The following is a 15,770-nucleotide window of genomic DNA, read 5'->3' as shown; positions in this document are numbered from 1 at the left end:
TACCTCTGGGTAGAGGGACACGGTCGTCACCCTGCTGGGTAAGGACGAGATGCAGGTGAGCTACTCAATAGAGCACCATCCTATCCCTTTCAGTAGGGATAGGAGTAAATATCCACTTCCTCCAACAAGGGGGAGGAAGTGGATGCCAATTTGAGACAAACCCATCATTTTATGATTGTCTCTTGCAAACAGGAACAAGTTCTTGCTTGCTGGTACGAAGAGATACGCTTTTGCCTCTCTCTTAGTACTTGGCCCAGAGGTCTGACCATTGATCCTGTGGTGCACACCCCGATCAATCGGACAGAGGTTTGGATCCCTCCCTTGCTCTTACGACCAGGGAGGCAACTACCAATCGGTTTGGGGAACGAACACCAGTCTGTTCACCGAAAGACTCAGATTCCTCCCACCAAGAAGTGAGTCTTCCTATTGTTAAAGGACCGAGGGTTTGTATTACGTATCGGAACAAATGACAATTTGTCGAAAATTGCATTTTTCCTAACTATACAAACCTGAGGTCCTTTACATATAGTCCCACCTCATGCCACCCCTCACTCTGCAACTTTTTGCATGGGCCTAAAGCAAAAGTGATTCTTCTTCGCCCGCGCACGATCGGACAAGCAGTTAACTACCGTTCTTCGTCCCCTTGTTCGAAGCTTACGACCGTCCCAGCTGCCGCTAGTTACCTTCCTATTGTTAAAGGACCTCAGGTTTGTATAGTTAGGAAAAATGCAATTTTCGACAAATTGTCATTTTACAGCATCCTTTTACCAATAGAATACTTAAAGCACAAGGGGTAGATGCTGACCAATAGGAGAGCAGGATCTTATGGGGTGACTAGCATCAGGAACCAATGGGAGAGCGGGAGGATGATGGCGAGTTTACTCAGTTGGCGGCGCAGGAGTTTTAAAATTGTTCTCGGTGGTCCGGGCGAATCTCGGGACTTTACAGCAACAACCTTTCGTAACTTGAGCAATTTTCGTATGTAGAGCTGTAAAATTTTTCGTATTTGCTTTCGTATCTCGAGTTTTTTGTAAGTTGAGCCTTTCGTATGTCGAGGTACCACTGTATTTTCATATATGTACCGAAGGGAAATTTTTTAGTTGATAATAATTTCGTCCCCCCATGGGATCGAACCACCGTCCAAGTGGATGGGAACAAAATCAGGACAGACAGTGACGCTATCCAATCAGCCAACAGAGACGCTAATAAGTTCATATCGATTCTGACCTTACAGATCACCCTCGAACTCGGTGCTTTCGTAATTTGAATCGACATGAAACCCCATCTACCATGTTAGCCAATTTGAGCGTTTGACAGCACGTAGCCTTTTGTTATGAATAATTATCACATCAAACCGTGATTCATTTATATATCATTCGAGCTACCATTGTCCTTTACAAAAGCTACAAAATTCTCTAGCACAATATTTCAATTTATGGTGAATTTTTGAAAAAAAAATTTCCTTCCCTCCACGTGTGGAATCTTGGCTGCAAATCTTCGAAATGTTTGAGTTGCACCGTTTTATATTAGCCGTTATATAGAGTTCTATATATGAAAATGTGCACAATTTCATGTAGAATACATTTAAAAATATCTCATGGTCGTAGCTTTTATAATATTTGAAATATTTGCATATAAATCACGATAAATAGAAAAAAATTGACATTCGGTCAAATTTGACTTGACAGAAATGGTCGAAAAATGCAATTGTAAGCTAAAACTCATACAGTCTAGTAATATTCAATCATTCACCTTCATTTTGAAACAAACTGAAGTCTCTTGCTCAATATTTCAATTTATGTTGAATTTTTGAAAAAATATTTTTCTTCCCTCCGCGCGGAATCAAAACTGCAAATCTCCGAAATGCTTGAGTCACAGTGTCGTAATATTTCCACTGTTTGATATTAGCCATTATATAGAGTTCTATATATGAAAATGTGCACAATGTCATGTAGAATACAAATAAAAATAACTCATGTCTGTAGCTTTTATCATTTTGGAAATACTTGCATATGAATCACGATAAATAGAAAAAATCGACATTCGGTCAAATTTGACTCTACAGAAATGGTCGAAAAACGCAATTGTAAGCTAAAACTCTTACAGTCTAGTAATTTTCAATCATTTTCCTTTATTTTGAAAATGGGAAGTCTCTAGCACAATATTTCGATTTATGGTGAATTTTTGAAAAAAAAAACTTTCCTTCACTCCGTGCGCAGAATCTCCGCTGCAAATCTCCGAAATGCTTGAGTCACATTGTCGTAATATTTTCACCTTCTTATATTAGCCATTATATAGTTTTCTATATATGAAAATTTGCACAATTTCATGTAAAATACAACAAAAAATAATTCATAGTCGTAGCTTTTATCATTTTTGAAATATTTGCATATAAAAAATCAACATTTGGTAAACTTTTACTCGACCGAAATGGTAGAAAAACGCAATTGTAAGCTAAAATTCTTAAAATCTAGTAATAGCAATCATTTACCTTCATTTTGAAACAAATGGGAAGTCTCTAGCGCAATATTTTGAATTATGGTGAATTTTTGAAAAAAAGAATTTTCCTTCCTTCCGCGCACAGAATCTCTGCCGCAAATCTCCGAAATGCTTGAGTCACATTGTCGTAATATTTGCACCATTTTATATTAGCCGTTATATAGTTTTCTATATATGAAAATGTGTGCAATAACATGTACAATACAACAAAAATAACTCATGGTCGTAGCTTTTATCAGTTTTGAAATATTTACATATAAATAACGATAAATAAAAAACAAATCGACATTTGGTAAACTTTGACTCGACCGAAATGGTTGAAAAACGCAATTGTAATCTAAAAATCTTACAGTCTAGTAATATTCAATCACTTACCTTCATTTTGAAACAAACGGGAAGTCTCTAGCACAATATTTTGATTTATGGTGAATTTTTGAAAAAACTTTTTCCTTCCGCTTCAGCGCTCACTACTGAACCCTGCCGGCATATGGGAGACGATTTCTGAAATACCGCTTAGGCGTTCAAGGGTTAAATTTTTTGGAATTTCTAGCACTCTTCGACTGTTTTGGTCATTATGATCTGCAAACACTTGGGTGAGACGAGAATTCCCGATGATTATTATTATAATACCCAGGAATCTTGCTGAATGCTTGAATTTCTTGGAATTTCTGGCATTCTCAGAGTGATATGGTTTTCTGCAATTTCTAAATACGTGGGTGAGGTGAACATCTCCGTTAATTGTTTTTACAAAAATTGGAAGTCTCGCCAAGAGATTCAACTCCTTAGAATTTAAGGCATTCTCATGGCGATTTGGTTTTCTGCAATTTCCAAACACTTGGGCAATGGGCAATGGGTATTCCTGATAATTATTTCAATAATCGGGAGTCTTGCCGAGTGCTTTGATCCCTTGGTTTCACTGGCACTTGCTGAGTGCTCAGCTTCATCATGTTGCCGAGAACCAGAGCAAGACAAAGCTCACCCACTTATTTCTTGCAAAAGTCAGATTTTCTTGCCAAGCGTGGGAATTCTTACAAATTCTAGCACTAGCCTAGAGCTCACTATCACGAGTGCTTGGAAAGTGAGAAGAGTGTTTACCAGTACAGGTGAGTTTGCTCTTCAGTCTGGTTTGGAGGTATGCAAAGTTTGGTAATGCATGCAACACCTAGGTGAATGGTCAAGTCTTATGTCTTGGATCTTATGGTTCCGAACACATAGCACAGCAGACACAGAATCCCTCTTTATCCTTCTTCTGAGACCTTTGGCCTTGAATGAGAACAGTTAATTGGGAAAAATGATAGTTCTTTACTGACGAATACCACTCATAATTATGTATTGTTGATCATTCAGCTCACTTGACTCTGCTCTGGCAAGCTGAGTGCTTTGCTGAGCCGAGTGCTCTGCTCTACTGAACGAACTATCTGCTCTTGATTATTGTGATCCTTTGCCATGACATAGCATCCTCCCATCCCGTGTTGCAGCAAGTTTTCATGGGGGTCATTTTCTTCATCTTCATCATCTGACACCTCCTCACCTCCCTCTTTGAAGAGGAAGGTAGTTTCTCTCCTTTAAGAAGTCTTGCTCAAGACTTCTAAGGGTTTGCATCCTTTCCCTTGGGAGGGAGCAGTTGGCTGTCTCTTCAGCTAACCCGCTCTTTCCGGAGCGGGAACTGGATGTTATCTCGAAGATATAGTGTCTCGAGAGCCCGAGGAATTCAATGTTGCTGTTCCTCAGGACAAGGTATCTGAAGGAGATAGAAGGATGTCCTCTGTGTATAGTCCTCTTTGTGAGAAGCCGTGAAGTAGCCTACTACTAAAGGGGCAGAAGGCGGCATGCCAACTGACACCCTAAAGGAGGTAACGGCCAAGGCTATACTTACAAAATTTATTGATAAGGAATTATTGGAAGTACCGACGAATAAAGGCAAGCCCATCTAAGAGCCTAGCCTAACCCTCCACAATCGGATACACCGATCTGGTCAGGTAGGCTAGGATAGCGCCTACAAGTACGTCATGAAAGAGGACACTCTAGAGCCTAACCTAACCCTCCAAAATCGAACATATCAACTTGGTCAGGTAAGACAGGCCTAGCACCTACATTTACGTATCAAGAGAGGAACTCTAGTGATGGATCACCCCCCAAAACCAATATGTCGGTCTGGTCAGGCAAGCCAGGACTAGTACCAACTATGGGTAGCGAGTAGCACTCTCAAACGCCTAGCCTACCCTCCAAAACCTAGGCCTTGATCTGGTCAGGTAGGCTAGGGTTGGTAAAATTCGTGTAGGACTTCCAAACTAACCTCATCAAAATAAAATTAGCATATCAATATAATATTATAAGAAGATAATACAAATAATACCACATACACAACATGCATGAGCATAGCGGATGGATGAGGCCTTTCCTTTACCTCCAAAAATAATAACTGGCGTAGTACTAGGCTAGCTAGCCTAGCCGGCCTCAAACACACTACTCACGTATGAAGTAGATTGAAAAATAAAACAGCACTCTCGTGGGGGAACCAGATCGCTCATGAAGGACAATGACTAACGAGGGAAACCCTCTAATTAAGGCCAAAAAAGGTAATGGCTCCAACAGTGATACATAAGCCTATCGGTAGACATCAGGAGCGAAATGGTAAAATTTCACGACAACAGTAACGCTTACTGTGATGTGCAATAGTGGTGAAAATAAAATATGCATCGAAATAAAAAAGTTGAGAAGACTGAGTAATGCGGTACCTTGATGTAAACATGGCGGCTCCCTGGATGAGGGCTTCCTCCACATACACAACATACAAACACCTCAACTATAAACTTCTCAAACAAGGGCAAACTGTTGTCTAACTGCGTTCAAAGTCAACAAGACATTATGATAAAAAATATAGCAAAATAATCTCAAGCGAAAAATGAAGCGGTTCGCGTTGCGAGTGCTATGAAAGGAATGAGGATTCTAGGCAGAGGTAGTGACAAGCGAAAGGTAGCCGTTGTAACGGCACCTGTCTGGCGGGGGATTTTGAGAGAGGAGAGACATAATTGGCAACGTATCTGAGATAGTGGCTTCCAATCGCCCCTGATGCTATACCGACACCCTACAAGGGTGATCAATCTGAGGTAGTAACTCTGGCATTCCATATGGCTTTTTTCTCTGGTATATTTAGCATTTATTTATACCTAAAAATGAGTGCTATAGGTACATTTCACCAGGCGACACAGGTCGATCCCAGAAAAATGCTAAATATACCAGAGAAAAAGCCATATGGAATGCCAGTTACTACCTCCTACTTGCTCACCCTCATAGGGTGTTGGTATAGCACAGGAGCGAGTGGAAACCACTATCACAGATGCTTTGCCACTTAGATGTCTCCTCTCTCAAAATCCTCCTGTAGAGAGGTGCCGTTACAACGTCTACCTTCCGCTTGCTACTACAGTGGTCCCCCCCGTATTCGCGGGGGATGCGTACCAGACCCCCCGTGAATAGTTAGAACCCACGAATGTTTGGAACCCCTATGAAAATGCTACAAACAGCCTATTTTGTTAGTTAAAACTTAAGAAAAACCCACTAAAAATTTTCATACTTGGTTTTTTTAATAGTTTTATCACAAAAAGTGCATTTTATGATGAAATTCATAAAAAAAAACCAGGAATTTGTGGATATTTATCATAGAAAAATACCGCGAATGCGGGAATTTTCTGCGAATAATGCAGGGAAACGTTCCCCAGAGAAATCCGCGAATGTGTGAGTCCGCAAATCTGGATAACGCGAATACGGGGGGTACACTGTAGTACTACCTCTGCCAAGAGCCCTCATTCCTGAACTAGCACTCGTAGTGTATACATGCACCGTTTCCGCTGTTTCTAGGAAGTGTTTTTGCGGAGCATCATGTCTTCCCTATGCCAAGAAACTTCTTCATCTAAGTTGAGTATTCCATTTATTGATTTTGAGCACGATGGGGCAACGATGTATCCAATATTTTGCTCTTTGTTAAGACTTGTTCAGGGAGCTGGGCATGACGCCTCTTCCGAGTCAGCCATTTTGGATGCTTGGTTGGCCATGTGCGTTGTTATATCAGAATTTTGTTACGCTGTGTAATTTATGTTCACCGTTTAGCACTTCACAGTATAGGCTACTGTTGTCGTATAATTTTACCGTCTCGCTCCTGACGAGTACTGAGAGCCTTGTTTATTACGGTTTGATCCGTACGTTATTAGCCTATTATAGGGCCTTTCTCGTTATCATCAGTCACTCAGGAGCGAGTTGGTTCCCTTACGTGCGTACGGTGAAATGCTTCATACTACGTTATGTGCGAGTATTATGGTTGAGGCGTCCTAGGCTAGCCTAGCGGTACGCCAGTTTAGTTTTAAGAGGTGAAGATTCCCCATTCATTCATGGTGCTCATGCATGTATGTTTCTAGTTTAGTTAATTATTGATTATAATCTTGTAGTATTGCTATATTTGATGAGGTTGGGAGTTCTTCACGATGAACCTACCCTAGCCTATCCGACCAGACCTAAGCTAGGTTTTGGAGGGTAGGCTAGGCGGATTGAGTATGTCCCACCACCCTTAGTGGCTCCTAGTACCTCCAACCCAACCAGGCAGATATGTTTGCTTGGAGGGTGGCCCAGGACTAGAGAGTTCCTCTCTTGTTACGTATGTAGGGGCTAGGACTATCTTACCTGACCAGATCAATAGATTCGATTTTGGAAGGTTGAGTTAGGTTCTAGGTGTCCTCTTCGTGACGTCCTTATAGGAGCCATCTTAGCCTACCTGACCAGATCTGAGACCTGATTTCGGAGGGTTAGGCTGGGATCTTAGTTGGGTGCGGTTTTTTCCCCCTTTTTCGTCAGTACTTCCAATAATTCCTCATCAATTATTTTATGAATTAATTTTGTTGAGTGTAGCCTGGGTCATTGCTCCCTTTAGGGTGTCAGTTGGCCTACTGTCTTCTGCCCCTTTAGTAGCAGGCTAGTTAACGGCTTCTCGAGAAGTGGTAATCACTGATCGGTTGCTGTGGCCAGGTGATCACGAGTCTTACAGCTCGCTGTCCAAGTAATCCTACCGATTAACGACAGCTAGAGCGTCGAGCACGGTCCTGGGGATTAGTCGGAGGAGATTGGGGGATTAGCAGATTATGTAATCTCTGTTGGCATGTCTCCGGGCCTGTATTTATTCCGGCGAGGTGTGGTCTACCATCACATCTGCCAGGAGGCTATACGCTGGAGTTTACATATTGCTGTTCCGCCGCTCTGTTTTCCGTACTTTTCTAGTGTTATCGCTGCTTCCCCACTCCAGTGGGAGCAGAACTAGGCTTAGAGATGCGTTTCTAATTGACTTGGAACTGCTACTTTTCTCCGGTGCGATCAGATTCAGGCTTAGGTTTTACGTATTTTCCCTGTTCTGCTCATATCAGGCCAACTCTGCCGGTCATAGCTATTGTGATAACGAGATTATGGATTTCGGAGCAGCAGAGACATTCAGAGCTTAATGTTAAGAAAATTTATTATGTAGCCTCTGTTGGTATGTCTCCGGGCCTGTGTTTATTCCGGCGAAGTGTGGTCTACCATCACATACGCCAGGATATATACACCGGAGTTCTACGTACTGTTGTTCCCGCAGCTCTGTTTTTTGTATTCTATGTTATCGCTACTGCCCACTCCAGTGGGGTTGGAACTAGGCTTAGAGAATGCGCTTCCAATTGTTTGGGAATTGCTACTCTACTCCGGTGCGATCAGACTCAGGCTTAGATTTTGCCTTGTTTCCCTGTTCTGCTCGTATCAGGCCAACTCCGCCGGTTATAGCTTTGGCGATACCCATAGTATGGATTCCGGAGCAGGCGGAGACATCCAGAGCTTTAATAGTAAGAAGTAAGTTGAAGATTATAGTTGATGTTACCTTTAGCTAGTTAAGAAACTAATTTAAGTGTACACATACTGCCGGAAATAACTCTGATGAAACTCATGTATCTTTCCCACTTACAGATAGTTCGCTGCCGGGAGGCTGGGTGTCCGGCCATTCTTCAAAAGATGTATGGACATGAGGTTTGCCAGTCTCATGCCAGCTGCGCCATCCAACTGGAGGGACTCTTGGTCTGGCACCCAGAAGCCTGCGAGGTGTGTTACGACCTCGTTAGGAACGTGACAGATGAGTCGGTAGGTAGCATCCTCGCCTCATAGTTACTCTTGAATTCTATGTTACATTTATCGATTGGGCATAAGTCAAACTAGATAAATGAGGAAAAGTCCCCGACACTGGGGAACCTAATTTGATTATCTCTTACAGGTTGATCCGACTCTCAAGGCCTCCTCGCTGATGACCCTCAAGGCCTGGGTAGGGGGGTTTGGGAGGAACGTCGGATCCGGCCGCCCCTACGTGCTGTCGGAGGAGATGTGTTTCCTCCTTTACCCAAACGCTAAGGTTTCGTCAGCAGTAGCGGCAGAAGTGGCGGCTCCCATTATAGAGCGGATCCGCCAAGAGACCCAAGCCCCTTTGGAGGACCAAGAGGGCTTGCGTGAGAAAATGGCAAAGGAGGTGCCGGCCATCAGCCGGCATATAGAGCCCATGACCATCGAGGACCAGGAGGAAGGTAGGGAGGTAGGTGAGGCAGGTAATCATTGGGCTAATGTACTATCCTTCAGCCCAACTCCTTCTTCTTCTTCATCTTTTCAGGGCTTCTCTGGGAAGTCCACGACCTTTGGGGATAGGTCGGGCTCAGTAATCCCCAAGGCGAAAACCTTACAGACGAAGTCCCTGCTGAAGGTGGTTAAACCAGCCAAGCCTTCTCCGGCAAGCTCTGCTAGGTCATCATTGGCCCTCAAGCCTTCGACTTCCTCGGCCAAAGCTACTCCCCCACCCAAGAAGTCGAGAGCTAAGACTTACAAAGCCAGACCTATGGAGTCCGGCTTCGACCAGGAGGCTTTCACCACTCTTCTCATGAAGATGGTGAGCGAAGTAGTAATGGACTCGAGACTTCAATCGATGCCCACGCAACTCGCCTCCGGTCTAGAGACATTCAGACAGTCCATCCCGTCTCTGGCCCAAAAATTACAGACCCAGGAGGGATGCACACCGCAGTCCTTTGTGGTGCCGGACGCATCCAAGCTCCCGCCATTTGAGAATAGCAACCCATGGCGGTTGGCTCTGCATGCTCCCTTTTCAGAGGGCAGACTTACAATTGAGGGTTGCGGAACCCGACCCGTGGAAGACTATGAGTTCTTCCCGCCGGGCCTACAATTCCCCTTCCCGGGCTACGCTAGGCTTGCCGAGGAAGCGTTGGTCAGGGTAGACAAGGTCCCGGAAGAGACAGTGATCTACCCTAGAGATCAGGCTCAGTCGGCATGGGTCCGCATCCTTACGGAATGGGAGTGCGTCAACACCGAATTGATGCCTCACAACGGTAGCTATACCATGTTCGTAGCACCGGATAACATCCCGACACCTTGCACATCGAAGATCGCAGAATTGACACTACAGGCCGGAATGGAGGATAAACCCATGCCTCAGCTAAAAGAGACGGAGGCTACCTCTTTGCTCTTTCCCAGAGATCTGGAGTGTTGGGGTGGCGCTCCGGCAACGTTCACAGTGGGCAAACTCAACCGTGATTGTGCCATGACACAATTCGGTGAACTTTTGCCTAGAATTCCGGACACCATGTTAAAGGCGGAATTCGAAGCAAGATGTAGGCTGAGCAGGTCAATTAACTCAGTCACCATTGCAGAGTTGACAGCTTCTGTCTTTGCAGAGGAGCCTCTATTCCGGGTCCTGACGAAGTCGATGCTGCAGGCTTATCTATCGGACCTGTATGATTTCATAGTGGCTAGACGAGCCTGCAGGAAGCATGTCTTTGCTAATGCCTCCATCAGGCATGAGCCTAACAAGCTCATAAATGCATCAATCTGGGGGGCCAACATCTTTCCTGAGGACATGGTTAACAGCGTCCTCAGCGAGGCGGCTAGGGCTAACCAGAGCCTTCATGACCGCTGGGGACTTCACTTCAAAAGGAAATTCGAGGCCCTCGGACCACACGCCAAACGTAGGAGGAGGCCTGGGAATTGTCAGTCTTTCCAGACCTCTCAGCCTCAAGCAGTGGTACAGACAGTTCCTGTCTCTCAAATAAGTAAGCCTTCGACATCTAAGGCACAACCACAAGAGCAGTTTGTTCTGCTGCAGAGTCAACCGACTCAACAGCCCTCGAGTTCGGCTTACCGACAGAGAGCTGGCTCTAGAGTTCTCTCAAGAGGCAGAGGCTTCAGAGGAGGCAGAGGAAGTAAGACCTCAACCAGTCAATGAGTCTCTCCAGGTAGGTGTGAGACTGTACCTCTCCTGGGATCATTGGACCTTCAGTACGTGGGCCCACAATATTGTATCGAAAGGTCTGGGGTGGAGATGGATAAAAGGGCCTCCTCCACCAGTCAGTTTCCATCAAATTCCAACGACAGACCTTCTAGACTATGCCAAAGACCTTCTTCAAAAGAAGGCAATAAAGAAAGTCAGTCACCTGAAATTTCAGTAAAACCCTTCTCAGGAAAACATTATTTTTAATGAGTCTGGCCTCAGGCGCCAGAATATCTGAACTGTCGGCTCTCTCTAGAGAACCAAATCATATTGATTTCCTCCTGTCAGGAGAAGTTCTGCTCTCTCCAGATCAGAAATTCTTAGCAAAGAATGAAGACTCACAAAACAGGTGGTCTCCATGGAAGATTGTCCCTCTTCCACAGGACCCATCATTGGGCAATACTTCTAAAAAGTCTTCAGGTCCTCTTTTTATTAGAGAGAATGGTGGAACCATTTCCTTGAATGCCGTCAGACAACAAATTCTTTATTTTATTAAACAAGCCAATCCAGATTCAGTCCCTCATGTCCATGATATCCGGGCAGTGGCTACCTCAGTTAATTATTTTCATCATATGAACTTCGAGGATCTTAAAAAATATACGGGTTGGAAATCCCCGACAGTATTTAAACGTCACTATCTGAAAACTCTAGAGGCCCTTGAATATTCGGCAGTGGCTGCAGGGAACATTGTCTCCTCTGATACGGCCTAGTTATGTAATTCTAAATCGGTATTTTATAATTTTGCTATTAATTATCTTTTGGTACTCACTCTCACCTACCTGCCTCGCTTGTAATCCCTGCCTTTCTGCCATTTGTTCCGGACTGGATTGCTCATCAACCCACTCCTGTACATGTGCATAGTTCTTTAATATATTTGTTTTTATGTTTATTACTTGTTGCATTTTCCTGGTGATAGTATGGATTTGGTCATATTAGGTGCTATTTACCATCTGTAATTTATTATCCTTACCTTGGTTATTAAAACAATAATATTAAGGAATTTTTATTTTTCCTTTCATATAAGTTTTTGTTTACATTTTATTTCCAAGCTTGTATGTACAATTCTCTGTTACTGTTTCACTGGGCGACACAGGTTGAGCCCAGGAAAGGGAACTTGTGTCGCCCAGTGAACCCATCCCTCTCCAGTGTTGCCAAAGCTGTGGTTTACCCGCCCAATTGGGCTACTTTTGAACACCTTGCCGCGGGTTATAAAAGGGTACCGCTACTTGCCTGAAATTGGGCTACTCTGGAAGAAATAAACCGTGGCGCCAATAAATTGTTTAAATGGTCTTGACAAATGCAATTTCTTTTATAACATTATCAAAGTGGAAATGTAGATCGATTATTCTATTTCAAATTTTAATAGTTCACAGACAGTTTAAACCATAATGATGAAAAAAGGGATTTTCATACAATCAACTTACCTGTCAGATATATACATAGCTAAGACTCCGTCGTCCCCGACAGAAATTCAAATTTCGCGGCACACGCTGCAGGTAGGTCAGGTGATCTACCGTCCTGCCCTGGGTGGCAGGATTAGGAACCATTCCCGTTTTCTATTTATATTTTTTCTGTCGCTTGGAATGTAAACAACGTTTGCAGTTCCTCCTGACTTGATTTTTGGATTTCATCGCCATCGATCTTCTGGGCTATCTTTTGCAGGGAAGTACTGGATCTTTGGTTTGGCATATGCATATTAATTTGTTTTAATAACTTTGGCTTCGAAAATTTCGAAGAATTGTTTACGTGTAACTACCGAACTTTTCGGTAGACACTCACATAGTTTGCAAGAGGGAAAATTTTAATATTTATTCATAATAACGTGTAGTAAATGTTAGAATTGATTGAGCTAACTTCCCTCTTGAGGAAGTCAGGAATTAGAATTAGTTCTTCCTTTAGAAGTTTTTTATAGCTCTCGTACTAACGAGCAGTTAGAGCATTAACAATACTAGTAGTGTTGTATCCTCATCTCCTTCTTACTTCACAGAATCTTCAAATTCATATTGCAATTTGAAGACAAAGGAATGTAGCTCAAAATACGAGCTATTGAAAGGTAAGAAGTAATTTTTGTGTTAGTGCAGTGGAGGGTGCGTTCTGATCGGCTCTGTTTCGCTCCCAGGCCTAGACCTCTTCCAAGCTTACATACCCAGAGGAGAAGGAAAGTCAAAAGCCTTACGGAGGTTATGGAGAATCCCCACCGATCAGGCGTCCCCTCGGCAGGATCTGTAGAACGTCCCAGACTGCCAAGTTCGCCATTGGATAGGCGTCCTAATTAGTAGAGGGTGCGGTGCCGTCCGATCGGCTCTTGTCTCGCTCTCAGGCCTAGACCTCTTCCAAGCTCACAAGCCCAGAGAAGGAAAGTCGAAAGCCTTACGGAGGTTATGGAGAATCCCCACCGATCGGGCGTTCCCTCGGCAGGATCTGTAAAAAGTCCCAGACTGCCAGGAATAGCCATTGGAAAGGCATCCTTTAAAAAGTGCGTCTCTTCTTCCGTTTCTTCATCTTACATCCGAAAAGACGAAGAATATACATGTTTGGAGTTCGGACGATCTGGCTCGTTCTCTGAAAACTAAGAGAACACTGAGCGAGAGGCTGAGAGCCAGCCAGCAAGCTAGCGCGAGCGCCACGTTCCAACAGCCAGCAGCGAGCCGCCCGCCTCCAACAGAACTAGCGCGAGCCGCGTTCCAACAGACTAGCGCGAGCCTCGTTCATACAGATAAACGCGAGCCGCGTTCCAGAACTTTTTTCTTGGCGCAAGGCGCCTTCAAAGAGAAAACAGACGGCTAGACTGAGGAGCCTTAGAGTATAAGTGGCAATCAGAATGATGCTTCCCTGGGAACTTGAACGTTTACTGGCAAGAGGCTCATATAACAAGACTAGAGGCGCTCGGATCTATCAGGGCGCACGGGACCTTCCACGCAAGCGGAACGTTCCAGAACATTCCAGGCGCGCGGAACTATCCTGACCCCAGGCGCAAGGATCCAGACGCCAGGCATCAGGATATTCCAAAATCTTCATTTGAGAGAGAGGTCAGTCGTGAGACTCCTCTTTGAGTTTTTTAACTTGAGCAACTTTCCCCTGGCAAATGTGCAAGATGTCGCACAGGCGGCCGTTGCTTTTGTCAGAAGGATTCTGATACTAAGAGAAGCCCCTTTTCATTATTCAGAAGACTCCTGTGTTAGGCAGTTCCTCTCAATGCGGACTCTCTCCTTCATCCATGCTCTTCCCTCATTTTGAGGAGGCGAGAGTTTTGGGAATTTTTCTTAATAAGAATCTCATCGACGTTTGGGTATGATGGCGGATAGGAAATCTCTACTTCCTTCCGTAAACCCTAGTGATGAACAGGAATTCTGTCTCTTCCGCGATTTATGAGGAAATCACGAAGATTTAAAGAGTTCCTGGATTAACTTCCTTCCTTAAGGATATATATATACTCTTTCTATCGTTCTATTAACGAAAAGAACGAAGATAGTAGAAGGTAGTAGAGTATCTGCTGGATGAGAATACGATACGGTCAAATCATAAAACATACCGTAGTTACTTCTTTGCTGTGTAACTCAATTACCAGTATCCTTCTACGACTTTCCTAGGAAGGACTACGCTTAAAGGGATTGTTAAGACAACACCTACTTAGCTTCTAGATTTATCGAAGTCTTGTTTCGCTTAAATATGCTTTAATAAGAAATTCCTGAAGTTCGATAATAATTTTATAAGATTCCTTTATTAAAGGGAGTAGCTGGCAACTCTGGAAGAGTAAGGCCAGACGGCTAACGGAGACTGCTTTCGCTGAGAGCCTGAGACCAACGCAGTTACGCAGTACCATGTAGGTGTCAGTCATGAGCGGTCGGGTTTATCTCTCTCCTGCGGGATGGAATAACTATCCGTATCTCTCCCCTACAATCGCGGTCTTAACCTCGGATTGAGGGGATAGTTAAGCTAATATAAATAAAATATTGTATGCCTTTTGCTAAGAAGCTTTCAATAAGAGAGATAGTACAACCTTTCAATGCTGTTTACCGTTGGTAACATTATTAAAGGATTCTATCGCAGCAGAACATTATATTATATAATGCTCTCAGGCTTACGAAAGCATAGCTTATTAGAGTACCTGCTCGAAGATGGAATGAGTCGGATGGGAAACATTCTCTTTGTGGCAAAACTTGTTTCCCTAAATGGACTATACTTCGTATATAAAGTTTTTTCCTACTAAGAACGGAATTAACATGTGAAAGGATGTCGGGTACCATAAAGGCACAGGTGTTCTGGCACATAACCTAAAAAGAATTAGAAGGAAGTGCCAGCCTGGCGCAATGCGCAAGAAGCGCCAGCCTGGCGCAGTGAGCCAAGAGCACCATCCAAGATTTTCTCGTTTTAGCGAGTTATTAACCTAAGAGTCCAGTAGCCTCTCGGACACCAGGCTTGGTAACGGCAAGATTCGTTCCTGATTTCGTTACCCATTTAATCACTTAGGCCAATTCCACGACTCTTTCATATCGCAAAGAGCATCGAGAATCTTTTTTCGCTCCTGTTCGCGTTAACAAAGAGAACCTTCTCGATCGACGATAATAACTGTTAACATGTTTAACATTTATTGGAAAGAGTTGTGAGAACCTGCAGAAAGTCTTCTTCATAGATCTCTTAGTAAGGTAGAAGACGAACAGGCTTCCTATAGACTGCTTCCTTTTCCTCGAACCAAGAGAGGTAGCAATATACGCCATCTTAATTTTTTTTTTTAGAAAGGGGAATAAACTTTAGTCTTTTTTCCCCTAAATATAAATTATTTGCAGAATTTAAGATAAAGGGCGTCAAGAAAGAGAAGATAATACTTTATGCCTCATTTTGGCCTTAGAGAGGTGGGATTCACGAGGTCACGTTTCTTCTCACAGCATGTTTTGGAAGTCTTTTCCAAGACAGTCTGAATATTCTATCAGCATCTATTATA

At 43.6% G+C, this 15,770-nt stretch overlaps 2 protein-coding genes across 4 annotated transcripts in view; one reads left to right on the top strand and one right to left on the bottom strand.

Annotated features, from left to right (window-relative positions):
• LOC135222649 (rho-associated protein kinase 1-like) overlaps positions 1 to 15,770 on the bottom strand; it is a 298,624-nt gene that overhangs the window by 90,319 nt on the left and 192,535 nt on the right. The gene's annotated exons all lie outside the window — the stretch shown is intronic.
• The window catches only part of LOC135222647 (uncharacterized), a 205,852-nt gene that overhangs the window by 59,297 nt on the left and 130,785 nt on the right, over positions 1 to 15,770 (top strand). Inside the window, exons 3-4 of one of the 3 annotated variants that reach the window (XM_064260786.1) lie at positions 8,476 to 8,646; positions 8,777 to 11,792. The exons of the other annotated variants lie outside the window; for them this stretch is intronic. Coding sequence (XP_064116856.1) covers positions 8,476 to 8,646; positions 8,777 to 10,783 — 2,178 coding nt within the window. The 3' untranslated portion in view covers positions 10,784 to 11,792. Of the gene's footprint in view, positions 1 to 8,475; positions 8,647 to 8,776; positions 11,793 to 15,770 lie in introns of those variants that run through there. 3 annotated transcript variants of the gene reach the window in all.

This window comes from Macrobrachium nipponense, chromosome 8 (genome assembly GCF_015104395.2).
Source record: "Macrobrachium nipponense isolate FS-2020 chromosome 8, ASM1510439v2, whole genome shotgun sequence".
Taxonomy (NCBI): domain Eukaryota; kingdom Metazoa; phylum Arthropoda; class Malacostraca; order Decapoda; family Palaemonidae; genus Macrobrachium; species Macrobrachium nipponense.
Note: the sequence above shows the minus strand (reverse complement) of the source record. Positions and strands in the feature narration are given on the sequence as shown.